This window comes from Colletes gigas, unplaced genomic scaffold (assembly GCF_013123115.1).
Source record: "Colletes gigas isolate AHSC1104 unplaced genomic scaffold, ASM1312311v1 Colletes_gigas_Sc00007, whole genome shotgun sequence".
NCBI lineage: Eukaryota > Metazoa > Arthropoda > Insecta > Hymenoptera > Colletidae > Colletes > Colletes gigas.
The window spans coordinates 524474-552173 of NW_025106636.1; the positions used below are offsets into that span (position 1 = coordinate 524474).

At 35.1% G+C, this 27700-nt stretch overlaps 7 protein-coding genes across 20 annotated transcripts; 3 read left to right on the plus strand and 4 right to left on the minus strand.

Annotated features, from left to right (window-relative positions):
- Positions 1-88: 88 nt before the first annotated feature.
- LOC122396422 (26S proteasome non-ATPase regulatory subunit 10-like) lies at positions 89-5987 on the minus strand. The gene is made up of 4 exons (XM_043394797.1): positions 5746-5987; positions 5579-5677; positions 4991-5279; positions 89-4551 (listed from the first exon to the last, which is right to left on the minus strand). Exons 1-4 carry the CDS (start codon positions 5845-5847, stop codon positions 4382-4384), a joined length of 660 nt encoding a protein of 219 aa, XP_043250732.1. The 5' UTR covers positions 5848-5987; the 3' UTR covers positions 89-4381.
- Positions 5988-6456: 469 nt separating this feature from the next.
- On the plus strand, positions 6457-9345 carry LOC122396423 (L-allo-threonine aldolase). 5 transcript variants are annotated; one of them, XM_043394802.1, is made up of 6 exons: positions 6457-6569; positions 7604-7713; positions 7791-7904; positions 8014-8097; positions 8310-8714; positions 8865-9345. In XM_043394802.1, exons 3-6 carry the CDS (start codon positions 7838-7840, stop codon positions 9335-9337), a joined length of 1029 nt encoding a protein of 342 aa, XP_043250737.1. In that variant the 5' UTR covers positions 6457-6569; positions 7604-7713; positions 7791-7837; the 3' UTR covers positions 9338-9345. The 5 variants fall into 5 exon arrangements, with proteins under 5 accessions (XP_043250737.1, XP_043250735.1, XP_043250733.1 ...); XM_043394800.1 differs by having other exon boundaries at positions 6463-6569; positions 7787-7904; XM_043394798.1 differs by lacking the exon at positions 6457-6569 and adding an exon at positions 6736-6795 and having other exon boundaries at positions 7787-7904.
- On the minus strand, positions 7747-12394 carry LOC122396424 (AN1-type zinc finger protein 2A). Of its 3 annotated transcripts, none has more exons than XR_006259037.1 (4): positions 12257-12394; positions 11278-11589; positions 10748-11184; positions 7747-7757 (listed from the first exon to the last, which is right to left on the minus strand). XR_006259037.1 is itself a non-coding variant. In XM_043394803.1 (4 exons), the coding sequence occupies exons 2-4, from the start codon at positions 11571-11573 to the stop codon at positions 10056-10058; spliced, it is 681 nt and encodes a 226-aa protein (XP_043250738.1). In that variant the 5' UTR covers positions 11574-11589; positions 12257-12394; the 3' UTR covers positions 9492-10055. The 3 variants fall into 3 exon arrangements, 2 of the variants coding, with proteins under 2 accessions (XP_043250738.1, XP_043250739.1); XM_043394803.1 differs by lacking the exon at positions 7747-7757 and adding an exon at positions 9492-10117 and having other exon boundaries at positions 10862-11184; XM_043394804.1 differs by lacking the exon at positions 7747-7757 and having other exon boundaries at positions 9566-11184.
- A 731-nt stretch (positions 12395-13125) lies between these two features.
- Positions 13126-16259, plus strand: LOC122396162 (protein RCC2 homolog). 2 transcript variants are annotated; one of them, XM_043394322.1, is made up of 4 exons: positions 13126-13392; positions 14067-14307; positions 14453-15300; positions 15381-16259. In XM_043394322.1, exons 1-4 carry the CDS (start codon positions 13192-13194, stop codon positions 15549-15551), a joined length of 1461 nt encoding a protein of 486 aa, XP_043250257.1. In that variant the 5' UTR covers positions 13126-13191; the 3' UTR covers positions 15552-16259. The 2 variants fall into 2 exon arrangements, with proteins under 2 accessions (XP_043250257.1, XP_043250258.1); XM_043394323.1 differs by having other exon boundaries at positions 13364-13492.
- A 686-nt stretch (positions 16260-16945) lies between these two features.
- LOC122396541 lies at positions 16946-18636 on the minus strand. The gene is made up of 6 exons (XM_043395059.1): positions 18566-18636; positions 18298-18488; positions 17782-18239; positions 17477-17685; positions 17227-17413; positions 16946-17146 (listed from the first exon to the last, which is right to left on the minus strand). Exons 1-6 carry the CDS (start codon positions 18634-18636, stop codon positions 16946-16948), a joined length of 1317 nt encoding a protein of 438 aa, XP_043250994.1.
- Positions 18637-18920: 284 nt separating this feature from the next.
- Positions 18921-20785, minus strand: LOC122396520 (ras-related protein Rab-18-like). Of its 2 annotated transcripts, XM_043395023.1 has the most exons (5): positions 20716-20785; positions 20527-20623; positions 20333-20450; positions 19616-19933; positions 18921-19476 (listed from the first exon to the last, which is right to left on the minus strand). In XM_043395023.1, exons 2-5 carry the CDS (start codon positions 20610-20612, stop codon positions 19315-19317), a joined length of 684 nt encoding a protein of 227 aa, XP_043250958.1. In that variant the 5' UTR covers positions 20613-20623; positions 20716-20785; the 3' UTR covers positions 18921-19314. The 2 variants fall into 2 exon arrangements, with proteins under 2 accessions (XP_043250958.1, XP_043250957.1); XM_043395022.1 differs by having other exon boundaries at positions 20527-20718.
- A 349-nt stretch (positions 20786-21134) lies between these two features.
- On the plus strand, positions 21135-27699 carry LOC122396517. 6 transcript variants are annotated; one of them, XM_043395011.1, is made up of 12 exons: positions 21135-21348; positions 22288-22340; positions 22423-22527; positions 22948-23086; positions 23680-23844; positions 23912-24437; positions 24559-25113; positions 25197-25589; positions 25706-25894; positions 26021-26889; positions 26964-27407; positions 27482-27699. In XM_043395011.1, the coding sequence occupies exons 2-12, from the start codon at positions 22309-22311 to the stop codon at positions 27674-27676; spliced, it is 3612 nt and encodes a 1203-aa protein (XP_043250946.1). In that variant the 5' UTR covers positions 21135-21348; positions 22288-22308; the 3' UTR covers positions 27677-27699. The 6 variants fall into 6 exon arrangements, with proteins under 6 accessions (XP_043250946.1, XP_043250947.1, XP_043250948.1 ...); XM_043395016.1 differs by having other exon boundaries at positions 21216-21348; positions 25706-25852; XM_043395012.1 differs by lacking the exon at positions 22288-22340 and having other exon boundaries at positions 21149-21348.
- Position 27700: the final 1 nt, after the last annotated feature.

A 27700-nucleotide genomic window follows, 5' to 3' on the forward strand; every position in this document is an offset into this window, starting at 1 on the left:
TTATATTATAGTTATATCATTAATTACTATTATTATTATTATCACAGTTTTTATTTTTATCGCGAAGAATAGTACACGTTCTTTGTGGTTATTTTTAATAATCAAGGAACCGATGGGCGATTCAGGTATCGTTACGAGATATCGAAACTACAATAACAACAATAACTGAAAAGGTCTAGACGTACCTTCTGTCGTTCGAAGTGTTCGAAAAGAAGCAAGTTTTAAAACAACACTAACAATTATGAAATAATAGAAATATCCGATCGAAAGATTCGAAGCTCTTTTTAAGACAATCTATTTCATAATACAAAGTATATTCAAAGGTCCGGAAGTTATATGGTTAAGTACCTTGCATACGGAGGAACTGCTTTAAAAAAGGGTACTTTTTTACTCTTTACGCGTTGTTTAAGTTTATCAGTTTTGTTTTTCTTGGTCTTTCATTTATTTTCGAACGAATTGGTTTACTTGTCGCAACGAACCGGAAACCGGCGATCGAAGTATTTCAATTGGTGTTTAAAATCGGATCGTACAGCAAAAACTCTTTCGTTTTTATACGACTTGATTTCAAGTGTCCCGAAAAAGCTCGTAAAAGTTCTCGAGACAATGTTGTTTGCATGCATGAACTCGCAAATATGGTAAAGACAAAGATCAACATTTCTAAATCAACGAACACGTTGAGGTTTCTTAAATTTTTTCTCAAGAAAGTACTTTAATTCCGCTACTTACATTTAATAAAAAAAAAAGCGATATTCCAATGTATCATTCGATGCATTCGAAGTGAAATTTTTGGACATCGCAAAATAAAAGTGAGTAAGAAGGGGAGAAGAAACAACCAGTTTTTATACGTGCATTTTTTACAACATATGCATTTCTTATGCATTCGATGGAAACGCATCTTTAACCTCTTTTTGCCCAGATTTGACCAAAAGTAAACGCTAAACTTCGAAATAAAAAAAATTATTCTTTTTATAAGTCTGTTAATAACATTTGGAATTAAATCAAACGTACAAAATAAAGTCCAATTATTACATCGACGTTTTAATCGTTGTTTAGTATTCCTGGCTTTGAACTTGGGGACAAAGAGGCTTAATAGGCGATTATTATACATATTACGCGTATACATGTGTACACATGTACAAAGTACGTCGGCAATCATGATTCAACCGGAAAAAGAGACGTGTAAAAATAAAATTAAATTTAAATTAAAATACTTTCATACTTGTCTTCGTCTTCGAAAAATCTAATTTCAAAGGTTCATCGAGTTCAGCCTTGTGAAGAGTAAAAGAATCTTAAAAAGTTTTTAAATAGTGGAGTTAATCCCCTTGGCTTGTAAACAATTCATATATATATATATGTATACGTATATCGTATGTCGAATTTTCAAAATTGAAGCCTAGTATGAACAAATTTTATTTCAAATTTATAATTTGTTTTTGCACGAAGAAACTATCTCGGTTGTATTAGGATTTCTAACAACGTACCCTGTATACACAGAGCATGTATTCTGTAAAGTGTGTTGCACGCAGGAAACAATGTTTGTACTGAGAACAATATTGTTCATAGTTTTTACATTATTATACATTTTTAAACGATTAAACAACAAAGTCGACTATACATGTAGAAAGTCTAACGATTGGTTTTGATGTGTAAATATCTAGAAATATTGCAACCAATGATCATGTGGAAATAATAAGAATCTTTATACTTTATTACTGTTCCCTGTATGTAACACGCTTTATTATACACTGTATCGATGATGAGTCAAGCCAAAATATGCAAATTTCACTTGGAAAAATTAATCAAAAGCAGTTGAAACTTTTACATACGAGAAACAAATGTACATGATGTTCTCGCGCGTAAAAGCTTCATATGCTTCGTCTAAAAAACGAAGTCTCGGATTTCAAATTTGTCTCATCATTTTGAAACACTTTGTATGCATATTACAACTCTGAATATATCTATTCAGGATTGTAATATATTTTGATACGACTAAACGATTGTATATGGGCAAAACCGGCCTGGTCTTTTTTACGCTAAATAAGTTTCTAGTGATTTTTTTAGTCGGTCTTTTCAAATTCATAACTGAACTGCCACTTGATACATCGCGGATCATTATTTTCTCCACGTAACTATTATAATTAAATCTGAAAAATCTTTGAAATAAATGTAATGAACGTTATATACATTTTTTACAGATTTAGTTAATAAGTAAGTTACGTCATGAATAGAGAAGGGATACTGTAACGATTATGTCTGTCGAGATGAATAACGTGAACGTCGACGATGCGTTGGTAGATCGAAATTGAAAACTTTAAAAGATTTTTATTCGTACCCTTTTTGGTTCGAAAACGTAAAAAGAATATCCGAGTCTCAGAATTCTTTACAACATACATACGATTAAATCACCACTAAAACATTGACAACCTCTTACATAAAGATATTTCATTTCTTCTGAAAATTTGGTTGATTATAAAAAATATACTTTATTAACTATTTATAATATAATAGTATAATTATTATTTTCATTGTCAATTAGTTGCGTATTAGTGTAAAAAGAATTTAAAACTCGTAAATATTATACTGAACCAACGAATATCTTGAATATATCCATGGTTTAGATCCGTTCAGTTTTTCCGTTAATTTTTGCTTTTAATTACTTAAAATAGTGTATATTGATAGCGATAAACTAATTTCTATTATTTAATCCTTTTGCTGCGTACTAAATAAATTTGAATATTTACATTCGTGTCACGTAAAGTTGAAAAATCCACACGCTTTACGTGATCTTTTTTTCTGTTAACTTGTAATAACTATAGCTTTATTTTTATTACCAACTTGAATGAATTTGAGTAGAGCCAGAACTGACTCGTTCGGACTTCGATGAATTTTATAGGATCAATGTTTGAAAAATTACTTTCGTTCGGTGTATGTAAATAACCGTGATAAACATCACTCGATTATATGAAAAGAACAAAGTAAAATTACATTACTTATAGTTCAAAATACATTTTTAAAATGGGACGATTATTTACGTATACCAAGCGAGTGGAATATTCCAAATATATTCGACCGTATTTTACTACCATATTTTATTATACACAAGGTGTTTCATTAGGTATTCCATCAGGAATAAACCTTGGATCCCATAACAAGTTCGTTAAAATCTGGACGAGCCAGTCAGTTACACGCACACTGCAGTAAAAGGGTTGATAAGTTTAATATAACTTTTATTTATTTAAATTCAGTTACAGCAGACTTAGACAGTTTAAGATTATTAAAAGTTTTTATGTATTAAAAGTAACGATATTTTTATTTGAAAGAGAATAACATTTACTTAAAATAGTCAACGAGGTAGAGGAATCTACCAGGACTAATTATATAGTTAATATTCCAATAAACATATTTTTTATGAATCATCCAAAATTTCTTTGAACGAGAATAAAAATGTAATTATCTTGCGTTGTTCGTGAGTCGCTGTAATGTTCATACGAATAAGCGCAGAGGGCGTCGACTCTCGATTTCTGGTGCGTTTTATTTAAAACAATTTATTTCAGAAGTCAAAGCGATATCATCCGTCTTTTTAAGAATACCGAGTTTTCACATGGTTTGGAATGGATTAGCATGAAAAAAAGTGATAAAAGAAATGGAAGGGAGCAGTAGGAAGTTAAATAAGGTTTGACCAGCGAAATAATAAACTTTTTTGATACATTTTATATAGATACGAATCAAACATTAATGACACTGAGGCATGTTGAGAGGAAGGCATAATAAATGCTGAAAACTGAACGATAAGAAGTATTGTTACTCGGTCAGTGATATTCAATTGATTATTTATTTAGCGGTTAATGAATTACTAATATAGTATTATTTGTTGGAAAAAAATTTCAAAATTAAATAAGTTACAGTCTCAAAAAAAAGTTCAATACAAAACAGATTTACGAATAAAGCAATACGATTATTTATTAGTTTAGCATTATTTATACCTATGTATAACGGAAGTATAAATGCTATAATGTTATTGAAATGAGAAAATGCGAGAAAAAAAAAATTTATATCCCAAGATTTAAACATTTGGATCACATTCGCTTTCTGTATATTTTCAAGTGCTTATTATATAATTTGCCATACTGTCGATCTCGTTACCAATTTAAACATATACATTAGAAGTATTTACCTCTGACCTAATTTAATAAAAGCACTGATGAAATAAAAATTTAATATATTATTAATATACATATTTCATTTCATCAAAATATATTCCATGATACGAACAGTTCAAGAACATTTTGCCTTGTGATTTTAAAAAGAGGCAGAAATTGAACACCACTGAACCAATGACATTAGAACTTCGCTTCATTATTTACGATGCAATGTCCTTTATTTATTTCAGTTGCCGTCTCAGCCCTGGTTGTGCAAGATCCAAAGGAGTCTTTTCCTCTTTGTTTACCGATAACACGTTGGCACCGTTTTGGACCAATAGTTTAGCTTCGTCGACGCGATTTTCCTCGCAAGCTAAATGCAGCGGAGTGTTGCCAGAAATGTCTTTAACATCTGAAAAGAATCGGAAGGACTTTAAACAAAAATATTCGCCCATTTTTATCGTATCTTCATAGGCGTATTATGAATTGGCGAGATTAAACAAAATCAAACATTTTAATTGCAAACAATGAAATATTTCTTTTTAGAAAAGATTAAAGCCTTCTGTTTTTTAAATACAAAACCTAACATATACTAATATAAAATAGTGTACGACCGAACCGGTGCATACGGATGGAACGCGATCAGGAAAACTTGTGGTTAAAGTTAACATAAATATATAACATTACTTATACAGTGATCTGATGTTTTATGGAACTAACAATATCGAATCAAATTTATTATTTAGAATCAACTAAAATACTTGTCGTGTCTTGATAATTCACCCAAATTTAATTAAGAATGATCATTATTATACAAATGAAAAATTGAATATAGTAAAGTATCTATCAACCAATGTTTAAATTTTTTCCATTATCAATGAGAAGTTCTACAACTGCGGTATTGCCCTTTGATGCAGCTCTGTGCAATGGAGTAGCACCATAGTTGTCCACTATATTAACATCTGCATCTTTTTCCAGCAATTCGGTGCATATAGATATCCAGTTTTTCGATGCTGCGTATTGTAATGCCGAATGACCAGTTTGAGTCTTAGCATTAACATTTGCACCCTCTGTTAGTAGGGTACTAACAACTTTATCCCAACCTGCTGATGCTGCCAAAATTAACGGCGTCATGTCCATCTAAATATCAAAATTGAGGTATTTCATTAATTGATCTGCTTAATCAAACAACTTCCTTAAAAAGTAAATTAGTCTATAGTTGCTTCGTTATTGTTTTTTCAGCTATTTATCAAAACCTTTGGTGTTTCAACATGCTATGCATTGTGCTTATATGTGCATCCAACAAAATTCCGTAAGTTTTCTAATAATATCATAAATGAAGAAACATGTTATACACTAAAAAGGTCTAATACAGTAAAATTACTACGCTTGTCAGTTGAGCTTTTTGTTGTCACGAATGAAAATATTTACATACGTACATCGTCGGTAGGATCTACCGGTGCTCCGATTGACAATAAAAACCGAACCAAATCATCATGACCTCCAAGTGCTGACCAATGAATTAACATTCGTCCATTCTAAAAAAAAAACATCTTTTTAAAATCACAACATAACACGAAAAATATTTTTAACAAAGAATTCCTACGTCATCCTTGGCTGTTTTTAGTTTCTCATTTTCGGCCAGAAGATGCTTAACTTCTCCAACTTTGCCATTATATGCCATTTCGTAAATCGATTGCTGGTACATTTTTATCACCTCTTAGATAACTTATTAAATACAACAATTGTCAGAAATAAGGAATAATTATGTTTAGTTCGGTGACATCGGTATTAGAAATCGGCCATTGTTTTCGCACTTTGCGTCGTTACAAACCTAGCCTTAGCTGACCGGAGTTCAAACTGGGTACTTCAGACTGTAGACTCAAGTTTTTAAAGAACAACAATTAAATATAAAATTTTGTTGCGTGAACAGCAGAAATGAATTTAGAGGGGATTAAAAAAAAAAAAGCAAGACGAATGTGGACGTTTTAATTTACGACGTGTGGTAATGTTACAAATAAATAATGATTTTTGATAGAAGAAGTCCATCAACTTCCTGTGATTTCCATTGAGCGGTAACGTGCACCTTATTGTTTTACAAACATTTCAATTATTTTATCATGCAAAGTTAGATAATAGTTAGATAGAAAGTTAGACCTTTATGTTAGACCTGTACAGTGACAGAAAGAAAGTTCAAAGTAATTGAATTAAGTAGAACATTAGTGGAAAAATAACAACCCAACTACCAGTAGCTGCCGGTAGCTACCAGAGGGCAGCACTGCTCGGCATCGCTCAGCTGTTCGTTGAAACAAAAAATCAATACTACTGGTAGTTCGTGTGGTCTAAACATTCTTTGTTATAAAATTAAAGAATTGTTGTTCGAAATAATACAAAACTTTGGAAATAAATCGTTTGAATATAGTTTATCAAGTGAGACTTTAGAAATTATTTCCAGACGATTTATTTTCCAAGTATTTCATTATTTCAAATAATGATTCTTTAATTTTATAACAAAGAATGTTTATTTAATATTTAATTGAATTTGTATTTGTATATCTTTTGTCTATAGTTTTATTTCGGAGTTATTCCGTATCAGAGATGTTCGGTCCATTGTCAGAGTTGTTTCCTATTAGGAGAGTTCAGAGTTCCAGAAAATGTAATTTTCTTCATCTTCAAAGAAACCCCGGGTTGTCTCTTTTTGCAGCATCTTGACCATTTTCGATCTTGATTGAATGCAAATCTTTAATGATATTCTTCGTCCCCCTTATCCGCCCGTCTTGCTCGGGGGTTGAGGGACGTCTCCCGCGGGCGCGACAGGGGACTCAGTATTTATGCAATTTATTGGGACGACTGTTAGCCAATCCGGAGCTTAACTGGCTGCTGATTGGCTCGGGGGTCGTTAGTTGGTAGATATGGTTAATAATTCAAAATAAAATTAAAGAATTACTATTTGAAATAATGGAATACTTATATGTAGATATATATAGAATTTCTACATATTCTTCATCGAAATACGCGTTGTTTGCATTTTGAAACATTAAAATCCCCCGATCCGTTCAGAAGTTATGTTTTAAACATACGCATGAAATTTCAAGCGAACATTTCTGTACGAGATATTAAAATATTTCAAATCATTCTGGAAAAATTATTCTCGATCGCGGTGGTTAATTAGAATCATTTTTGGTCAATAGACATACCCTCGAAATCCTACGTACATTCGAGAAAAAAATTCGAATAGATTTGACTATTTGAATTTACCTTGATTATGCTTCCGAGTCAATAAGCATGATTGGAGAGGTACATAGTTATCTAACTCAGTCATGTAAAAATGTCAATTTTTTTATCTAGGAAATATCTAGTATGAACTATATCTAGAAACTGTAGTTGCTTGGTACAAACTGGTACTGATTAGTATCATTTGTAATTCGCTCATTTACTGTATTAATAAACTCTCTTTATTACAGTCTTCCATTGCTTGAATATATTGTATTTAAAAAGTGTGCAGTTTCATAATTCGAATATGTATTACGAGGAGAGCAGTCGTTCAAATTTGATTTCTAATGAAAATGTAAAAGTAAATATACAAACCTGTTAAACGATCAACACTTTATCACGAACCTTTATACGTTTGATAAATGTTTTTACAGGCAGTAGTCGTTGATCTTCGAAGCGATACTTTAACAAAACCAACTAAAAGAATGAGAGAAGCTATGTTTAATGCAGAAGTCGGAGATGATGTTTTCGAAGAAGATCCAACATTGAAAAGTAAGCTATCATGTATAAACGTAAAACGTTTTGTGTAATAATGTAAAAGTTGATATTTATATTAACATATCTTTCTATAATTTTGATATCTTTGTAATCAAATTTTTAGAGTTGGAAGAAAAAGCAGCTGAAATGGTCGGAATGGAAGCTGCAATATTTGTATCCTCCGGAACTATGGGTAATTTAATTGCTAGTAAGTATAACATATTAAACGTATAATAAATTAAGCAAAAGAGAAGCAGAAACGTTAGAGAATACTTTCTGTATTCTTTAATCATGAGGGTGGTTATTGGGACTTAAGGCTACGTAAGATTTACGTAAAGATTGTACGATTAGTTTAGGAATGATTATTTAAGGAAACAGTCGTTTAATTCGTTTAAATGATGAGATCTAATGAAATTGCAGTAATGAATCATTGCGAAGTGCGTGGCTGCGAGGCGTATTGCGGTGATGCCGCGCATTGTTTGCTACACGAGCAGTGCGGTGCTTCGCAAATCGCCGGAGTAAGTCTTAGACCATTGCGGAACAATTCTGATGGCACGTTCGATCTTGGCGAACTGAAATCTAAACTCCGGAAAGACCGACACCACGAGCCAATCTCTCAACTGGTTCTTGTAGAAAATACACTGAACGGAAAGATTGTTCCGCAAAGGTGGATCGAGGAGTTGGTAACTTTTTGCAATGAACACAATTTAAAGTTACATATGGATGGAGCAAGATTGTGGAACGCGTCTGTAGGATCAGAGATATCCGCGAAGGAGATCGTTTCGGGCTTCGATTCCGTTACTTTCTGTCTCAGCAAAGGTTTAGGTATATTTTTTTTCTCTTCGAGGGTGTAATCTGCCTTTATCGTGGTATCGTAACTATTAGTTGTAAAACAGTTGATTTTATTTCTTTCTTATCTAACCACACTTGCAGGGACTTGATTATTTTTTTGAGAGGCAACTATTTTTTATTCAGGTGCTCCGGTGGGTTCTCTTCTTTGCGGGAATAAGAAATTTGTTACCAAAGCGAGAAGAACGAGGAAGGTATTGGGTGGTGGAATGAGGCAAGCCGGTATTCTTGGCGCGGCCGGGCTCGTAGCTCTCCAAGACACGATTCCAATATTAAAAGACGATCACAGGAGAGCTTTCCTTCTTGCCTCTTCGATAAATAAAATTCATTCGACGATATTCACGGTTGATTTAAGCACCGTGCAAACGAACATGGTTTTCGTAAACGTTGATTCCAATGTTGTTTCCGGGGGGAAATTTGCTAGTCGATTGCGAGAAATTCGCGACGACGACAAAGAGGACAAAATTATTGTAAAATGTTTGCCGCTAAGCGAGTCGTTCGTGAGATTTGTATTTTCTTATGAAATCACGGATACTCAATTAACATTGGCCATTCGAAAAATCAGTTACATTATCAAAAAATTGGACCCCAACGTTTGATTATTATCGTCGATGCAATTCGTGTACACTTTTATGGAAATTATTATTGAGTTTGAGGAATCTTTTATTATAGAAGTATTTAAATTGCTAATAATAAATACATATAATTTTCTGCGTATAGATAATATAATGTTAAGCAACGATATCGTTTGATTATATTAGACGGAGGAGAAACGAACTTCTCGGGACCATTCTGCAAGGCCGATGTAAAATTGAACAAATACAGATTTAGGTAACGTAGGATTTTTTGTAAATAAAATTTTAAAATACAATTTTTTATTCAAAAAGTAGAACAGATGAATATAAAGTCAGTTAACAAAGCAGTAATGCATGGAGAAGTGTAGTTTTTAAAAGGTATAAATTACTTAGTATTAGAATGGTTAAAAAGTACAGGTAGAAGAATACAAATATACATATATAAGGTTGAAAGATAAAGATTGTGATAGTGAATTGATTTTGATTGTATTCGAAGTAATTATTATCAATAGTTAATCTTAATTGAAAACGCTGAGTATGTACATTCGTGTTTGTACATTTAGAATTGCTCAAGGTTCTGGCGAGATAAGACGTTTTACTTAGATATCGAATGTATATCAATTATCAAACTATCTTTATAGAAATAAAAAGTATTTGCATGTCATTAGTAATGAATACTTTGTTGGATCAACAAAGTGTTTTACTTCCTTTAATACGTATAGTTCTTGTTATAAAAAACAAACTAAAATAAAATTTGACCCGCAAGTTTTATTATTTTTCGTTTATCTGCGAAGTTGCATTTACCTGTTTACAAAAAAAAAAAATTCAAGAAATACTAATATATTCTATTAGCGAGTGTTGCATTACTTTGTTTTTAAGTAACTTGTACAATGTGTGTTAATCTAATTCCACTATTGATCATGATATGTGGTTTAAAAAAGTTTTACATTGCGTGACGATCGTCCTAAGAATCCGCGCGAGTAAAACTTCCTTAAAATTGTAAAGTGCTGAAGTTACTTGAAAGTTTATAAATTATTAATATACTATAGTCGGGACAAACTTAACTGACCACTTAAATATATTATGCTCGCTGCAAATCACGCCAAGTACGAATCTAACTTTTAAGCTATCTCCGAGGGACGGAAACCGTGCGTTTCAATAGTTATGAGAAGGAATGAGAAACGAAGCGGCATAAAAAAAGAATACATAACGTACCGATAACTAAAAGCCAAAGTTGGGCAAATTTTATTCTTGAATATCGAACAAAAATGATAGAATTTCTAAGGGAATTTATCGATAAAACGTATATAAAAATTAGTTTACGTCATCGGTCTAAAATTTCTATTCGTTTTTCACAAATAAAGCTTTGCCCGACTTTGTCCAGAGCAGTCAACTTTGTTCCAACGATAGTAAATATTGTTTCGACTCAAGAACAAAAGATTAAAGTCTCAGAAAGAAGTGACAATTTCTCTAGATTTGTGCGGCTGAAAAATGTACATTAAGTGTTTGAAAATGTTGTACAAAATGGAAAGATTTAAAAAAGCCTACATTTATCTCTATTTCCGGAAGGTACAACCTCGAGTGGTCGGTGGGTAGCCGTTGCATCTTCATCCTGCATGGAAGCCTGAAGAGCCCTGGCGAGAGCTTCATCTTCGCTCATACTGCCTTGGTAACTCTTCATAATTTCACCATTTCTTTTATTCGCTTTCATATTATTTTTTACAGCATCAAGTCGTTTTCTTCGAATGGCTTCTTCCTGGCCTACGCACGTATGGTCCGTCGGATGTCTATGCTTCAAACAAAAATTCTCGTTGCATTCGGAACAACGTACTTGAACTATTTCTTTGATTTTGCAACCTTTGAACGAACATCTGAAAAAGGGAACTGATAACATACTAATATCTAAACTTCTGTAGTAAACATATTTATCTTGAAATTTGTGTATTACGATCGCAGCATTTTACCTATTTGAAAATATTTTCTGGCCAGGTTTTCTTAAATCCGATTGGCATTCGTTATCAATGTGTTGTCCTACTGCAATGTCTGGTGGATCGCCTCGTTTTATAGGTATCGGCGTATTACACAGAGGACATACTGGAACTTGAAAGTCTTTCTTATACGCGCTCGGACAGCTATGATTAATATACGATACGTGTTCTGTACAAAATATCGAAGCGCATGCATCGCATTTCATTGGCAAGAAGTCCAATCGATTGCAACTGCTTTCTGAGCAATGTTCGCCTAAATTTGGGAATTCCATCTTCGGTCAAGAGAATCTAAAATAAAGATTAAACATTGTATTACAATAATATTCCAGAAAATAATACCGTTAACAATGTTTACATTTTGAACTGTCAAATGTTAACAAATATTTTTAATTTTTAAGTAGAAAATTGTAAAATCAAGTTTATTACAAATTTTAATGCGAGTATTTAAAAGAGTATTACTTGACAGAAATGTTAATAACGTATAAAATTGTTAAATCTGGAACGACAGTGTATTACAAACATTGAAAAATTAAAATCTGTAAACCGTAATCAATAATAATAATAAATAATAAAAGTTAACAATTATTCAAGAATATTCGAAATTAAAACATCCCATTCTAGAAAGTGTGCGTATAATGACAATCTGAAATTATAAATTATAACCTCCAACCTTCCATGTACTATACAATAATTGAAATATCAAAATTGCATTATAAAATCGTTACGACGAAAAAGTACTATGTATCCTATGTAAATCCATATATGAAAACGTATAATAAAAAAAATAGTGATAAAAAATTTTAAATATTTTGAAAACTTTCAAAATATTTATTTAAACAGGATTTTAAATAAATACGTACTTAAAATAACGTTTAACCATACTTCTAGAATGTATGTTCAACTATCAGAACTAATATTATACTTCTACCGTATAACATAAAGTAACGATTATTACCTTGAATATTTTAATTCTCTTTGTTCTTATAAAATTATCAAATCCCACCACGAAAATAATTTCCTCTTTAACTCTACGATTCCACTAAATTGAAAAATTAAACCATACTTTATTCGAAGTATTACAAATGACTATCTTCTCGAATTTGATTGAATATATACCGAAGAAAAACGCGAATTAAGCATGACATTGCTTTCAAATGTATGCTGATTAGACAGCTGATTAGAGCTGTACGAGATCTCGCAATTCGAGATGATACAAAACTTGAATTTAAAACGAAATCTTAGTCATTCGAATACGATCATTTTTATTTATTCACGAAGCGTGACTCGAGCAAGAACCAGAAATGCTTCGAGAAAAATTTTTCTTGAATTTGGTTTTCTTGTTTCGCACGTAGTATATACTACAGATTATAATTAATAGAAAAACAGGAGAAAAGAAAAATCGATTTTTTAAAGCTACTACAGTAGGGAGACCTTTTGAGAAATAAATGTTATTTCTTCGAACAAGCGGTATTTTAATTCGCTATTAATTTATCAAACGAGGAGCCTAAGGTCAATTGAAATAACCTTCGGCTAGGTCTAATTTAATACAATAGAAAAGCAAGGATTGCAATAACGTTAAAAATTTCATTTTTAGCGTTTATGTATAGAACAAATCGTGGTTCAGTTCTCCATGTTCCGCGAATCCCGAAACGAACGAAACGCGGAGCGCGCCCTCGGCGATTTACAATCATAAACTTGAGTTTGCTTTGTACTTATCACTGGAGCATGGTTTTATTATGATTTTTGAGCGCCAGATGGCCGCGTTTTTGTTGTCCATTTGTCGAACGGTACAGGTCTCAGCGCCATTACATCGATAAATGTCATTGTATTTGCGTCCCGCGGAACCGATTTTCTAATCGTTAATAAATTTTAAATAGAAGACCGACCGATATGTCGACCAAACGAAAAATTCCGATGAGCAAGAAGAGTCGCGGAAAATCGAGAAAGGTCGAATACGACGAGGAAGACATCTCCAGTGAGCATGATTCAGATGTTGATGACGCCGAGACCGGTTCGAATGCTGACGGTGAGGACGCTGCCGAAGATGACCTTACCGATGTCTCCAGTATTCCAGAATTGCCGCCACCAGAGGTGATATTACTTCTAACTTTCTCACATGCTTGTTTATCACAGGTAGAGGGTATATTGGGGTCCGAGGGATCGGAAAACAACGTTGGCATTTACAACGCTGGTGGGTTCTACAGCCAGTAAAAACAATTATTTCAGATGATCGTGTATTATTATTTCTAGTCTCAATATATTCTCTTGCTCTATGTTCTATCAAAATGTTAATGCATAACTTTTTAACAAGCTCTTGCGCATAACTTTCTCTGATCAACTGGAATTTTAATGTTTGATTAAATTAGGTCTAATATGTTTTACTTCTGTAGACATTATATGTCGTGTACAAAGTAACTGATCTATTTTGAACATCATAACTAACTTGTAAACAGAATTTCTATGAATTTAAAATACAAAGGTTGTACTTAAGTTTTTGAAAGAAATACCCATTCCTTTTTTAATTGAAAAGGTATTATTATTCTCTGATTCTGAGTCTAAAAGAATAGTTATTTTCTTAACATCCAAGTAATCATAAACTTTAAACCCTTTATATCGTAGTCTTATTAAAAATAAAATAAAATACGTCGTTTAGTTGTACAAGCTTTTTGGTCGACGGATAATTTGGGTTACGAGGTCAAAAATTGAAGAATTATTCTATCTTTGGCAAAGTTTTTTGATTATTTGGTCATATGTATTTGTTACAGGGTGGATGGGGTAAACCTGGAACGTTGCTCATGTGCGGTCTTACAAATTGGGAGATGGCCGGTCGCAAAGCTCCGCCGAAAGGAGTTAAAGTTAACATAGGACGCAGTTTATGGACACCCCATACTTTTAAAAACCTCAACGGCGCACGGGTCAGAATGATCGCCTCTGGTCCGGCTGCTTCCCATAGTATTATCGTTACCGAGGATAATAGATGCCTTGCTTTTGGTAGAAATGATAAAGGTAAATGAAAAAAAGGTAATCAAGACTTATCTTTAAAATTAAGTACTCTGATGTAAGTAAATGCATACTTGAAAGAAATTTTCAACACTGTATTTCTACGAAGACACGTTGCGTAGTATGTTGTTTCATGAGATAATTTTTATAGGTCAGTTGGGCGTCGGTGATGCGAAACGTCGGGACGAACCTACCGAAGTTACAGCATTAAAGGGTCATACGGTTATAGCAGCATTTTGTGGTCGTAATCATACCTTGATTCTAACAAGTCGTGGCATAGTTTTTGCCGCCGGAGACAATAAATTGGGTCAATGTGGCGTGGGAAAAACTGACGCCTGCATTGTCTCCGCCACTAAAGTAAAATATACTGGTCCGCCTATAGTGAAAGTAGGATGCGGTGCGGAGTTTTCAATGATTCTAGACATTAAAGGTGGTTTGCACTCGTTCGGAAGCCCGGAGTATGGAGCCTTGGGTCATAACACGGATGGGAAATATTTCATAACAAATACAAAAATGGCATTTCATTTCGAGAAAGTGCCTAAGAGAATCGTTTTTTACGTCGAGAGATCGAAAGACGGCCACGTTACGCCTTTAGATCGCGTTGAGATTACAGACTTCAGTTGCGGTCATTATCATACCGTCGCGATCGACAGTAAAAACCGTGCGTTCTCTTGGGGATTCGGCGGTATCGGACGTTTGGGTCACAACGAGCAACGAGACGAGTTCGTGCCCCGTTTAATTAAGTTCTTAGAGCCACCTAACCGAGGCGTTAGAGCCGTGCATTGTGGCAGCACGTACAGTATTGCCATCAATGTTCATGGGACAGCCTTAATGTTCGGACAAACGAAACGTACCGGGGAAGCCAATATGTATCCAAAACCGATTCAAGATTTGTCTGGCTGGGAGATCAGATGCGTTGGTTGTTCACAAACGAGCGTGGTAGTTGCGGCTGATGATTCGGTTATCGCTTGGGGCGCTAGTCCAACATTCGGCGAATTGGTACATAACTTCGTAACAATACTTACAAACCTTTGGGCCGCTTTTGAAGTAAACTTCTTGTCCTTGATTATTTATTTCAGGGCTTTGGCGAAATGCGCAAATCCTCGACCACCCCGATGGAAGTGAAAGCAGTGGAAGGTTTATACATTACTGCCGTTACGTGCGGCATCTCTCATACGCTTATGATTTGTCGCGACGAATCCGAGGATGAGAAAAACAAAATCGACAAACTTCAAGTATATTCGGTTTAAATCGCGCGATTCACAGTCGCGAGGCAAAAGCTACCAAATCACCGCGTCGGCGTGTTAAGAAATTTTTTTTTTGTTTTCATTTGCAAACATTATCATATTTACGATCAGATTATAAACAAAAAGAAAAAAAGAAAAAAAAAAATACATCATTACGTTTAATGATAATTATTCCAATAGCTTAAAGTATAGCTTAAAAAGATCTGTGAGTGGTTTATTAACAACTGCTCGGACCTAACCCAGACTGCGAAAAACGTCCATACAAAATAGACTTAAACTATTACTTACTATGTACTTCCATCTTTACTTAACGTACGAAGGAAAGTTTACCATAATAGAGAACCCCATTCTGTTAGTAGCTCAGGATATAGACCAAACGAATAGATGCAAAACTATATTTTGATACGTTGCTATTTTATTGATGTACTTTGTATCTTTGTCCAGAATGAAAAATAGTTGACGCACGGGGAAGAGTGTGCCGAAAACGGGAAAGAAATCGTTATGGAATTTCATCGCGTAATATCTTTACAACTTTTCTTTTCCTTTTTAATCTACTATATGGAAATAGTCTGTATCATTGATTCATTACAGTAGTACCTGAATCATTAAATCTGCAGAAATCGTTTTTATATTTTATATAATAAACGCATAGAGAAATATCATTGATGTCGATATTTTATACACTCTTCGGTATTACTTTATTCGAAGTAACACAACAGTTTCAGTTTCATCCTTTGATATTATCATGGGCAATGCTTTCGTGAAATCGGCATTGTCTGTCATACTTTTTAAAGCGAAGGTTGCTTCACGGTTACACAAAGAAAGTCTTAGCAAAGTGTGTACATTCTTAATTATAATAAATGTGGCCAGAGCACCACACGTTATCGGAATTTTGCGTATACGCATTTGTATTTAGATTATCCGTGTCTCGGTAGTAAATATAATCGAAATTTTATGTATACTTTTTTTTAGATTTACCGATAATGCAACAAACGTGAAAAGATAAAGAATCAATCAAACTCACAATGACATAATATTTTTATATCATTTAAGAATTGAAATTAGTATCACTGCCATGATGTATTTAGAGCGTATCCTTAATTGTGAGGTTGAATATTCATTCCGTGCCGTGCATATTACTTTTTATGTGGATACTACGTCGTTTTAGTAAACTTGAGACAAGTGTACAAGACAAATTATAAAATAAACGAATTTTTTAAGCAATTTTTATTAAAACGTGTTCTGAACATATATATTTTAAGAATGGTTTTATTTATCAATACATTGATTTAACAAAAAATTACACGTTTGTGAAAATTCTTATTCTCTCAGCGTAGTTTTTTTCTACTTGGTCGATTTCGTGAAAATTCGAAAATTTTCTACTTTCTTCGTGTATTTTAATCTATTCCGTCGATTTTACAAGAACTGCATACTTGTTGGAATTTACAAGTTTCGTACTTTCTAGCCAATTTTTTTGTACACTTCCAACATTTTTGTTGGATACGATGCAACGTCTGATAATCTTTGCAAACAGTACAGGGAACATTTTCCATAGCTTCCTCGTTGAGACTTTTAACCAATTTTTCTTTCATTCTCAGCTATAGAAAAACATTAGTGGATGTTTTATATTGTTACGTAGTATTAAACATTGTATTATTGCTGGAAAATAAGTGCTAACGATAAGTTTATGATCCATTGTTACTGTAGCTAATGCAATAACTTCGTAAATAGTATCTTTCTTAGTTTGGACAATATTATTGTTTTTCCAACGTAGTAGTTGATACGCTATGTAATGTATCGGGTCGGATGGTGCATATTTTAAAGCCTTTGCCATTGCCCACGCCACAGGCACCATAATATTTTGTCTACAATTGCAAAAAGCAAGGATAAAAAATATTTAAGGGTTTAAACGTTCAATAATTATTTACCTTAAATAATTATTTCTTTGTACAGACAATTCTTCCGTTATGTTTTTTTCTGTTCCAAGGTGACATTGAGAATTGCATCGTTGAGAATAATCTAACGTATTAATTGAAGTAGAAGTGCTTGAATTACTTGTTTCACAGATATTATTTATTATTTCTGAACTATCGGTTTCTTCTCCCAGCATGGTTAAATTACATTCGCATATTATTTCCTATATGTTATACATAGTATTGTACATAAGAAAACACAACGGTACATACAATAAAGAAACTTGTTAAATTGTTCGTTATTCAAATCGTATTTAGACCTCCATGGTAAGGCCCTTTTCTTCCGTTTCGTCATATCCTATATTGCTTAGTATTTGCTCGATCTCTTCGTTAATACCGTACTGTTCTACTAATTGTACAACGTCTTCTTTTATTCCAATATGCTCCAAAAACTGAATTATTTTTAGCGATGCATGAGTAACAGGAGATTGCCAATTTATAATTCCAGGAACATCAATGCCGTTTAATAATAAACGACAAAGGATACGTGGACTTTGAGAGTCTACTCCATATATAATTATATGCCAACATTCTGATTCGCTTAAACCTGTAGATCTTAAATTTGAGATAAGCTCATCGCTGAATTTACTTGTCCACGTATCTTGGAATTGCAATGTGTATGGTTCTACTTCGAAGCTTTTGAAGTAGAAAAGTTCACAACGATTAAGTCTTACTAGACCAAGTTTCATTGCTTTTATAATGGTATGTACGGACATACCTAAAAATTATCTTAAGTTAACAAAAAATTTGTTGAAGTAAAAATTAGCTTCTTTTACCTTCCTTTAGTAATGTTTTTAAGACACGTATGCTATATAATCCGCTCTGGATGGTGATCCATAAACGTCTGTCGTTTATGGTATATGTAAAACATCTTTTTGCATTCGATTGATTACGAATAAATTGTTTGAGTTTATATGTTAGTAGCTTCAATAATTTGGTCTTGTAATCAGGAATTTCTTCCCTAAAACTATTAAGTAGAAAATGTATTATTTAATTTTTAATTTGGCAGAAACGCTTTGAGCTAATGGAAATGCTATACATTACTTTATAGTTTCCGTATAATCATTACTTTTCTTCTTATTTATATACCGATTAACGAGTTCAAATTGCTTCATGTTTCATTTATTACGCGTACAGGTCCAATTAATTTTTCAAATGAAATAAAAAGTGTCAAAAAAGAAAATAATTATTTGCATTAAATTCATTGACAAAAGTAATCGCGTGTATTAACATGTTTTAAATGACTGTATTCAAATTATTAGAAAACAACATTTTATGTACAGAAAGTGCTTTATTTACAAGTACATTATAATAAAAACAATTACTATACATTCGTTCATCACAAAATAAACACATGTGACGGTAAAAGACTAAGGAAACTTATAAATACTTCTAGGTGACTGAAACTTATTTATTTGTTGTTGATGTCTGTTACTTATAATTTAGAAAATATGTAAACGCTTATACAAAAATGCCATCGATTAGAAGTTAATAATACAACATCTGCCCGGGATATCAACGAAGTTCTGTCGATATTTATTAATCATCGAACTATGCATGTATGCAAGATATATTTACACGAATAAAAATTTACTATCACAAATACCTATATAAAATTTAATTAGTAAAAGCAAACTCATATATCTTTCATACATGTGTAAAACGTTTCTTTCCACGACGTACGTAAAACATTAACGTGCTGTATTATTATGCATATTTTTCATTATAATTCTTATATTTGAAGTTATAACTTCATCATATGTATCGTCGGCTGAATTTTATATCACAATTAGTTAAAGCAGATCGCAAGAACAGTTTGAATATAGATCGACAGATTGGGAATCGCTTGGAACTCGTAGCCCTCTGTGACCTCTGTGTCTTATACCTCCCATGTTACCATTACCATACGATTTAAGAAGCGCGTGTCGATCCCACAGGCCTGGTGTTTGTATTATCTGCGATGTCACATCAATTTTTTTAATTCAATGTTACTTTTGATTTATAATATACAGTAGTGTCCACACAAGTGACCGCGACCGGTCTCGAGCGTGGTCACTTAAGTGGGCACTACTGTATTATAGAGCTATAATTCACCTTTTGTACAAGTTCTTCGAAACAACATTTAATTCCATCCGACGTTTTGGCGCTACTTTCGATATATAAAGTTTGATGTCTTCTAGCAAACTGTAACCCTTCCTCTGTGCTTACTTCTCTATTTGGTAAATCTATTTTATTACCGACTACCATTTTAACGATATCCGTTTTATTACAATAGGTATTTAATTCGTTAAGCCATGTTTCTAACTTCATAAAAGTAATTCTGTTCGTAACGTCGTACACCAATATAGCACCTTGACCGTCTCTATAATAACTAGGTGTTAACGTCCGGAAACGTTCTTGTCCAGCAGTGTCCTATAACAAAATTTTTATCAGTCATATATTTGCGCAAATAATACATCAATATCTGTCAAATTGCAGAGACTTTTAGTCGCAAGATTATTCTTACTACTTCGTCAATTTGCCGGCATAGAGAAAATAATAAAAGTAGCTTTTCTTTATAGATTTTACTTTACCTAAATAAGACTAGGCAAAGTTTATTCACAGATTCATCGGTAAACTAATTTCTATTATTTGTTGTTTACTAATACTTTACTTAATGCTCTAGACAGTCAATCAGATTGATAAGATAAAAGAAAGAAAGTTTTCTATCGCTATCTTCCATGGAATACGGAAGCCAGATCTGAATCATCTTAAAATTTGACAGACATCGCTGTATATAAAATTGTTACGATAGGCTTAATCAAAACTGACCCATATAGCAAGTTTCACTGTATTGCCATCGATTGTAATCTGTTTAGTTTTATAATCCATACCGATTGTACTCTGCATATAATCGAAGAATTCATTCTCAGTGAATCTAAGTATGATGCTAACAAAGGTAACAATGTAAATATATTGATTCCAATTATGTTGTAAACAAGCAATTAATACTTTTCGACAAATACCTTGATTTTCCAACATTTGATTCACCTATCATTAAAAGTTTTAATACTGTCAATATATCTTGATCCATTGTATCCATTGTATCCATGGTTAATACCACTGTGACAAAATTTAATGTAGATACCTAATCTTCTTGTTCGGTCGGTGCAAGTCACTGTTATTATTTAAGTAAAATTGTAACGACAGTTTACAGTGTTTCCCTAGCTTCGAGGAATTCCGCTAAGCAGTTGGTACACGACTGCAGCGTCACTTGTTGACGAGGCACGGAAAAATGATACAACGTTGTGACATTATCATGTAATTATAATTGAAAAATTTCACTGTAAAAAAAAAGGTAAAACAAAAAATAGAAAACCGATCGAGGGTGCCAATAGGTTAGAATTTAAACTCCACAAGGAGGAAATCCACCCTATATCGTATTTATTTCAGTGTTTATTCGCGATTGATTCTCGCGAAAACCCGTACCAAATTATATTGCGTTGGGCTAGTTTTGGTTATGTTTACATCGAAACTGGACTCTATCACCGTTGGTGTTAAAAGTGGCTGCGGGGTAGCACTATGATAGACGCGTTTAAAATCTCGTATAAAGTAAGTTTTCGTTCGTATAGTGGCAGAACGATAAAATGAACAGAAGAAAAAAAGATGGCCGCCGGTAGACTGTCATGAAGGGTCTGTGCGTCGCTCGTGCTCATGGAAATGGGACGTTGCGACATCCAAGTGTCACTGTCGTGCTCACGAAGTGTCACAAAGTGTTTTTGAAGTGACGTGCGATGTTTTGTGCCGCTTAAGCTCGGCGACCGATTCTCCGAGATGGCATCCGACGGGTAAGGAGATAATTTTCTATTTCTAGGGAAATGGAAATATAGACAGGGTATAGTGGCTATGTTTCGCAGATCGATAGTGAATTTTTTTCTCAGCGACCCGTCCCAGTTTTCTTGGAGAGAGAGTTTCGTCGTGTTCGTAGAACTCCTAATCGTGCATTTGTGCATTTAATATTCGCCGTATCGACTGGGTGGGTCTTGTCTATCGCGATTCTTACACGTTTTTACACCTCGTACGCGTTATCGAACTTGTGTTTTCTCCCCTTTCTCTGTCCCTCTCGGTGCTTTCATTTTTTTTCTTCCTCCCGACACACAAACCGTGTATGTTTAAACGAATTTCTGCTACCAATTTCAGTCAATTAAATGGATAGCATGACATCAGACAGTTGCGCGTATTGCGGCCAGCATTTCTGTCAATTTATGGTTATGGAGGTGGGGGTGAACACCCTTTTATTATACAACGAAACTTGGCTCGATTTTATGTATTTTTTTACATCGTTTCGGTTTTCCCTGATGCTTTTCTCTATTCAGTAGTCACTTTCCACGGAAAGAAACTTCCGATAAATCATCGTTGGTCATGCTTCGCTTTGCTACAGATTTGGCAGAATGCTATTGATTAATTATTTATAACTTGAAACGAACCTGCCTTGTTTTCATTAAAAAATTTTGAAATTTTAACGAATATATTCTCTTTGATCGTAAACTCTCGTTTATTCGATATTCGTTTTAATTATTTATTAAACGCGTTTTTGTTGCCTACACTTTTTCTACTTTGTTATACTATATTTAGAATTTTTAATTATAGTAACTAATTTATCTCATATTTACCCTATGTGTATTAATGATTTAACGTTTCTGTATGACGCTTTATCAGTTTTAAACACGATGACGTTTTATTAAATCGATAATTAAAACATTTTTTAAATAAATTTTTGGTTATAGAAACCCTGTAATCTCGCGACAATGTTAAATTGTTTTGATCGGATTGGCAATGAGTAATAAAAATTTCTATAAATATTAACAATATATAATTGTAAAATATTGAATAAAATATTAATAAATTTTTTATAATTACAGTAGAATGGAATGGGTGGAAATTATAGAACCACGAACCAGAGAGCACATGTATGCCAATCTTACGACTGGAGAATGTGTATGGGATCCTCCACCTGGTGTACCAGTGTAAGATATAGATATTACATCCTATGTAAAAGCAAATATTTTCAAAAATTTTTAGACAAGCCGATAGTACATTTATCGTCGAGATAACATTTTTCTTGCAGCTTAATTTCAATTAGTTTAGAGACAACGATATTATAAAATAAACGATTTCGACAAGTAGAACAATTAATTGTTCAGGATCACGATGTATTTTAAAATCTAAGCGAAAGTTATCTTTGTACAAGGTTTTCCTTTTGTAGCTTTGGAACTATTTACAAACCGTACGATTTCTATCTCGATGCATGCTTCGAATATAAATGACCCAAGCAGCCTACATTTTATAAAGTTTAATTACGAATTCTTTCTTTTATGGTAATCTTAACGATTTGCCAGATGCTATATATTTCGGTGTACAGTTCACTGCTGTGCTTTTAATTACAGGAAAAAAACAGATAACAATCAGTGGTGGGAATTATTTGATCAAAATACTTCACGCTTTTATTATTATAATGCAACCTCCCAACAAACTGTGTGGCACCGTCCAAGCGATTGTGATATCATACCTTTAGCAAAGCTTCAAGTGAGTGATTCATCTTTGATAATAAATATTTTATTCGGAGGGTCGATGATGTTAATAGTAATTTTATATTGCAAGCAAATCATATTAAAAAGTATTGCGTAAAAGGAGTCCTGGGTGTATGTTTGTTTAATGGGCATAGCGTTTGGTTTATCAGACGTGTCAACTTTGTGGACTATTTATGTACATATAATGATTTGTATACATTGATGTAGCCACTCTGTGGAGATACAAGTGTGCAAGCCAGCTGTTCTCCTTTCAGCTATAAATAGATGTTTGTAACTAAGAGAAAAAACTGTGGTTTATATCATACCATATAACGTTCTTGATAATCTCGTAAAATTATAATATTTAGAGAAGCTGCAAAAACACAATAATAATATGATATTTCTTACTTAGTTTTTAGCACAGATAAATACTTTATCCGTAATAATACCATGAATTTGTATTCCAAGCAATCGTGACAGAGGGATTTCAATATCTAATATTTATGCATGTACTATTTTTGCTTTTAACATTACACCGTCACAAATTGATATAAAAAAAAAATTATTGTATCTTGTTATGCGCAAAAGCTAATTGAAAACGTGTGGTAGACATTAAAACAGAATACTGAGCCAGCGAGCAGCAGTGGAATCAATATTCAGAAACCGACCGAGCCAAGAAAGAAAGAATCTGTATCAACCCAGACACAAACGCCTTCCGTTAGTCGATCAACACGGTTTAGTCACCAAGAAAGTTCTAATTTGTCTTCTTCGTTGGTAAGTTCCCTGTTCCAGAGATATCGTGTGATAGGTTAGAGACGCTGTAATGTGTTTTTCCTTGTAGCAAAGTGGTAGTGTAAATAAAACACGAACATCCGGTGTTGGCATAGACCTTCAAACATCTCCTCCTTCGCCGTCTCCGTCTTCAAGGCGTCATCATCATCATCATCATCATCACAATAATAGGCATCATAGGCATCATGAAGTGCCCACAGTGCGTCGTCAACATAATCATTCTCAGGACTCTGGACGTTCCAGCGACAGTTCCGTGTCTCACAGTCGAACGTCGTTGGAATCGACCGGGTATCGATTGTTGGATTCCCCGCACCGTCACCACCAACGTTCCGCTGCTCAAACGCCGACAAATCATGCACAATCGTCGCCCAGACAGCACAGCGGCACGTTAGAGGCTAGACACAAAAGTGGAACTCTGGAGAGCGTAAAGAATCAGAAGTCAGTGCCATTGGGCGAGCCACCGCCATTAGGTTTATCACTTTCAACCAGTACACCTCTTTTTAAGAAGAAGACGTTCGTTGATTCGCAGCGCGAGGGTAGAGCAGGGAATTTAGATTTGGAAAAGAATAAAAATGGTAAGAATGTGAGTTAAATTTCGTAATCTTTTAAGTTCCACGTTACTTGTACGCGATTAGAAAACGGAATGGATAAAACTGGAAGAGAAAAATAACCTTATTTCTATCTGTAATTTTGTAGGTAGAGAAAGCAGTAGAGGTTCGTACGGTCCTGAGCCAAGCACTTCGCCATATCGTGATTCGTTGATGGAGTCTAGGATATTCAGGCAAGAAATGCCTCCATACCGTCCGCCAGATGTTCAATTGAGTCATAGTTATAAATCGCAGGGTGAAAAGTATGGCTCCCTGGTGGAAAGTAGTAACCGTTATCATAGAGATAGAGAGAGAGAGATTCATCACAGAGAAAGAGTAAATAGTTTGGACAAAACAAACACATCAGCCTTTTATCCAAGTTCCATGCATCCGCGTAATATGAATAAACAAGATAATACTGGTAGTATAGGAAGAAGGCATCATGGATGCTCGGTGTCCCTTTCGGAGGCGAACGTTAGAGATATGTACGGCGGAATGTTGACGGAAAGAAACGAACCGTCTAAGAGCCTTTTAAGGGGTACTGGTATCTTGAGCAACGCGTCGAAACAAAGGAGCATCGAGGTTGCAGAAAGGGAGAGGGAACGCGAACGCGACACAGAAAAAGAGTATAGAAGAAACACGGCGTGTAATAATTCCTTGGATTGTAAGCAAATTTCGTTGATCTTAAATTATCAGTCTGTAGCATCGGGGTCTGTTCTATATGTACAAATATATTTCTTTTTCAAGGCGGACCACAACCATTGGCTCGCAGTTACAGTTTCGTGCAGCAGCAAAAGCAGCAACAAAAGTTGCAGCATATGCATCTGCATCAGCAGCAATCAAGAAGGAGAGACAGAGACGACGATTCCATGCACGAGCGTTATTTAATAAGTCAAAGTCACGAGCAACCTAGACAAAGACTTAGCAGTAATACTAGCAGTAGCAATAGCAGTAACAGTAGTAGCAACAGTGCGGTGGGGGAAGAAACGGAAGGTCTTACGGAAGGGGACGACGGGAAAAAGAAAAAGAGTAATGGTAATCCGAGTCCGCCTCCGTCGCCGTTTTACGGAAATCTGTTATCCGACCCCGATCACTTGTTGCCACTTCAACATTATATTCTTCAACAAGCAAAACTCTCAGGTACACGATCATTTGTCGATTTTCACGAAAGACAACCGTACGAAGAAGTTGCTGGTTGGTTGTTTTACCAAAGTGTACAGTATCTTACGCTGTTGATAAGTCGTTGAATTTTCTAGGTTGTTACAAGTTCGGAGATCCTTTGTTGACGGAAGAAGGTGATGATTCCTTGGACGAAGAAGGCGGTAGAGGCGAGGGTATCGGCGGTAGAGCCGACGACGATTCCGACGATCAGTTCGCGGACGACGAGGCAGCGAGCAACCAAGGTGATTCTTCTAGCCAAGAATACCTCGAAGATCACTATGCAGGTTAATCGTTGTTATTCGTAGAGAAGTTCGCTTTGTGATCGATACACATACAAAATATTAATATACATATATTTGTGTGTGTGTGTGCATTGGTGTATGTAAATATATCTGTAATTGTTATTGTAGATTTGGGTACTTACGATACCGCGGGCTTAGCGACTTATTACAATACTGCTGACACACTGACGAGGCCGCAAGTACGACCCCCGTCGCCGCCTAGTATCGTCGCGCAGACGGAGCCGCGGGACAGCGTGACGACCACGAGACAAACGACAATTCCAGTGTCCACTATTGGTTTTGTTCCCGCCATCGGTATCGGTATCGGTATCGGGGTCGACAACACCGACATCGACGAGGCAAGGCGGAACGATAGCGCGGGCGGCGGCGACATCGAGAAATACGCACAAGACAATCTGAATTTGAACTGCGGCCGACCGAAGGGTCTGAGACTGCTGTTTCGGAAAAAGTTCAGCGTACGGGACATTCTCAGCTGGTCGAAGGATCCTATACCGCAACCTATGCTCGTGGTGGTGGACGGTGAGAAATTACTGAAGCGCGAGGCTTGTAATCTGTTCAGGTTGGTGCAAGTGTACATGGGCGACCGTAAGGCCAACCTGGGAATGACGTTGGACAGCGTGGCCATGGACATTGTAAATACTGCATTTTCAAAGCCACCGTTGCGCGATGAATTGTACGTGCAGATCTGCAGACAGACCACGGAGAATCCGCGGAAAGAAAGTCTGCGCAGAGGTTGGGAGCTGATGGCCGTGTGCCTGGCCTTCGTGCCACCCAGCGCCACGTTCGAGCCTTACCTCGAGGGATACATGAACAGACACCGTGATCCCAATTTCCAATTCTCGGAAGTGGCCAAGTGGCCGATTCACGTGCAAGTCAGTCATTACGCGACCGTTGCCTGTCGACGTTTGCAACGAATCGGGGCACACGGCAAACGACAACCTCGCAAGGCTACTATAGAAGATATCGATCAAGCGAGAGTATGTTCTTATTATTTTTTTCTTTTTCTAACGATGAAATAAACGTTGATCTATTTCACTTTCGTTTGTTATAGATTCAAATTTTCCGAGCGTCCATGTTCGGAGCAACGCTTGCGGAAGTAATGGCTCTGCAAAGAGACAGATTTCCTAACCGAGAGTTACCATGGATACAGACCACGTTGACGCGTCAGGTGTTGGCGTGCGGCGGTATCCTAACCGAAGGTATCTTCAGGGTATCCGCGGACGCGGATGAAGTGAGCGCTTTGAAAGCGTGTTTAGATAGGTTCGAGGATGGTACAATTTCGGCAGCTTCTCAAGATGCACACGCGCCTGCTTCTTTGTTGAAACTATGGGTTCGAGAGCTCTACGAACCCCTGATACCTGATTCATTTTACACGGAGTGCGTATCTATGAGACACGACGACGTCGAAGTTTCCGCGGCTAATGTCGCCGCGCTTGTGGACCGACTACCTGATCTGAACCGTCGAGTTCTGTGTCACCTGATACGGTTTCTGCAGGTAAATATTTTCAGTCGCGTTGTCCCCACCCTCCCTGTTCCCCTGTTGCAACGTAAAGGAACGTTACATTTCAGATATTCGCGAGACCAGAAGTGGTTGCACGCACTAAAATGGACGCAAACAATTTAGCAATGGTGATGGCGCCGAATATATTGCGGTGCACCTCTCAGGATCCCCGCGTGATCTTGGAAAATGCACGAAAAGAAATGGCTTTTGTTCGTACTCTTATCGAGTCGTTAGAAACTGCTTGGGTCGATGATCTTCACTGACCTATTTTATTGCGCTAGAAAGAC

Excerpts from the sequence above, each read along its gene's own strand:
- LOC122396422 (XM_043394797.1), bottom strand. The coding sequence starts at position 5,847 with ATGTACCAGCAATCGATTTACGAAATGGCATATAATGGCAAAGTTGGA. Across the intron at positions 5,678-5,745 it reads TAAAAACAGCCAAGGATGAC|AATGGACGAATGTTAATTCA; the intron begins GTAGGAATTCTT and ends TTTTTTTTTTAG. Across the intron at positions 4,552-4,990 it reads TGGAAAAAATTTAAACATTG|ATGTTAAAGACATTTCTGGC; the intron begins GTTGATAGATAC and ends GATTCTTTTCAG.
- LOC122396517 (XM_043395011.1), top strand. The coding sequence starts at position 22,309 with ATGTTAAATTGTTTTGATCGGATTGGCAATGA. Across the intron at positions 24,438-24,558 it reads TTTGGAAAAGAATAAAAATG|GTAGAGAAAGCAGTAGAGGT; the intron begins GTAAGAATGTGA and ends GTAATTTTGTAG. Across the intron at positions 26,890-26,963 it reads AAGATATCGATCAAGCGAGA|ATTCAAATTTTCCGAGCGTC; the intron begins GTATGTTCTTAT and ends CGTTTGTTATAG.
- LOC122396162 (XM_043394322.1), top strand. The coding sequence starts at position 13,192 with ATGTCGACCAAACGAAAAATTCCGATGAGCAAGAAGAGTCGCGGAAAA. Across the intron at positions 14,308-14,452 it reads TTTTGGTAGAAATGATAAAG|GTCAGTTGGGCGTCGGTGAT; the intron begins GTAAATGAAAAA and ends TAATTTTTATAG. Across the intron at positions 15,301-15,380 it reads GTCCAACATTCGGCGAATTG|GGCTTTGGCGAAATGCGCAA; the intron begins GTACATAACTTC and ends TATTTATTTCAG.
- LOC122396520 (XM_043395023.1), bottom strand. The coding sequence starts at position 20,612 with ATGGATACAATGGATACAATGGATCAAGATATATTGACAGTATTAAAA. Across the intron at positions 20,451-20,526 it reads TCAAATGTTGGAAAATCAAG|CATCATACTTAGATTCACTG; the intron begins GTATTTGTCGAA and ends TACCTTTGTTAG. Across the intron at positions 19,477-19,615 it reads TCGAAGAACTTGTACAAAAG|ATAATACAAACACCAGGCCT; the intron begins GTGAATTATAGC and ends GTGACATCGCAG.
- LOC122396541 (XM_043395059.1), bottom strand. The coding sequence starts at position 18,636 with ATGAAGCAATTTGAACTCGTTAATCGGTATATAAATAAGAAGAAAAGT. Across the intron at positions 17,686-17,781 it reads AAAAGGGCCTTACCATGGAG|GAAATAATATGCGAATGTAA; the intron begins GTCTAAATACGA and ends TATAACATATAG. Across the intron at positions 17,147-17,226 it reads CAATGGATCATAAACTTATC|CTGAGAATGAAAGAAAAATT; the intron begins GTTAGCACTTAT and ends GTTTTTCTATAG.
- LOC122396423 (XM_043394798.1), top strand. The coding sequence starts at position 6,738 with ATGTTCGGTCCATTGTCAGAGTTGTTTCCTATTAGGAGAGTTCAGAGT. Across the intron at positions 7,905-8,013 it reads AGAAGATCCAACATTGAAAA|AGTTGGAAGAAAAAGCAGCT; the intron begins GTAAGCTATCAT and ends TCAAATTTTTAG. Across the intron at positions 8,715-8,864 it reads CTGTCTCAGCAAAGGTTTAG|GTGCTCCGGTGGGTTCTCTT; the intron begins GTATATTTTTTT and ends TTTTTTATTCAG.
- LOC122396424 (XM_043394803.1), bottom strand. The coding sequence starts at position 11,573 with ATGGAATTCCCAAATTTAGGCGAACATTGCTCAGAAAGCAGTTGCAAT. Across the intron at positions 11,185-11,277 it reads CAGAAAATATTTTCAAATAG|ATGTTCGTTCAAAGGTTGCA; the intron begins GTAAAATGCTGC and ends TCCCTTTTTCAG. Across the intron at positions 10,118-10,861 it reads TTCCGGAAATAGAGATAAAT|GTAAATGCAACTTCGCAGAT; the intron begins GTAGGCTTTTTT and ends TTTTGTAAACAG.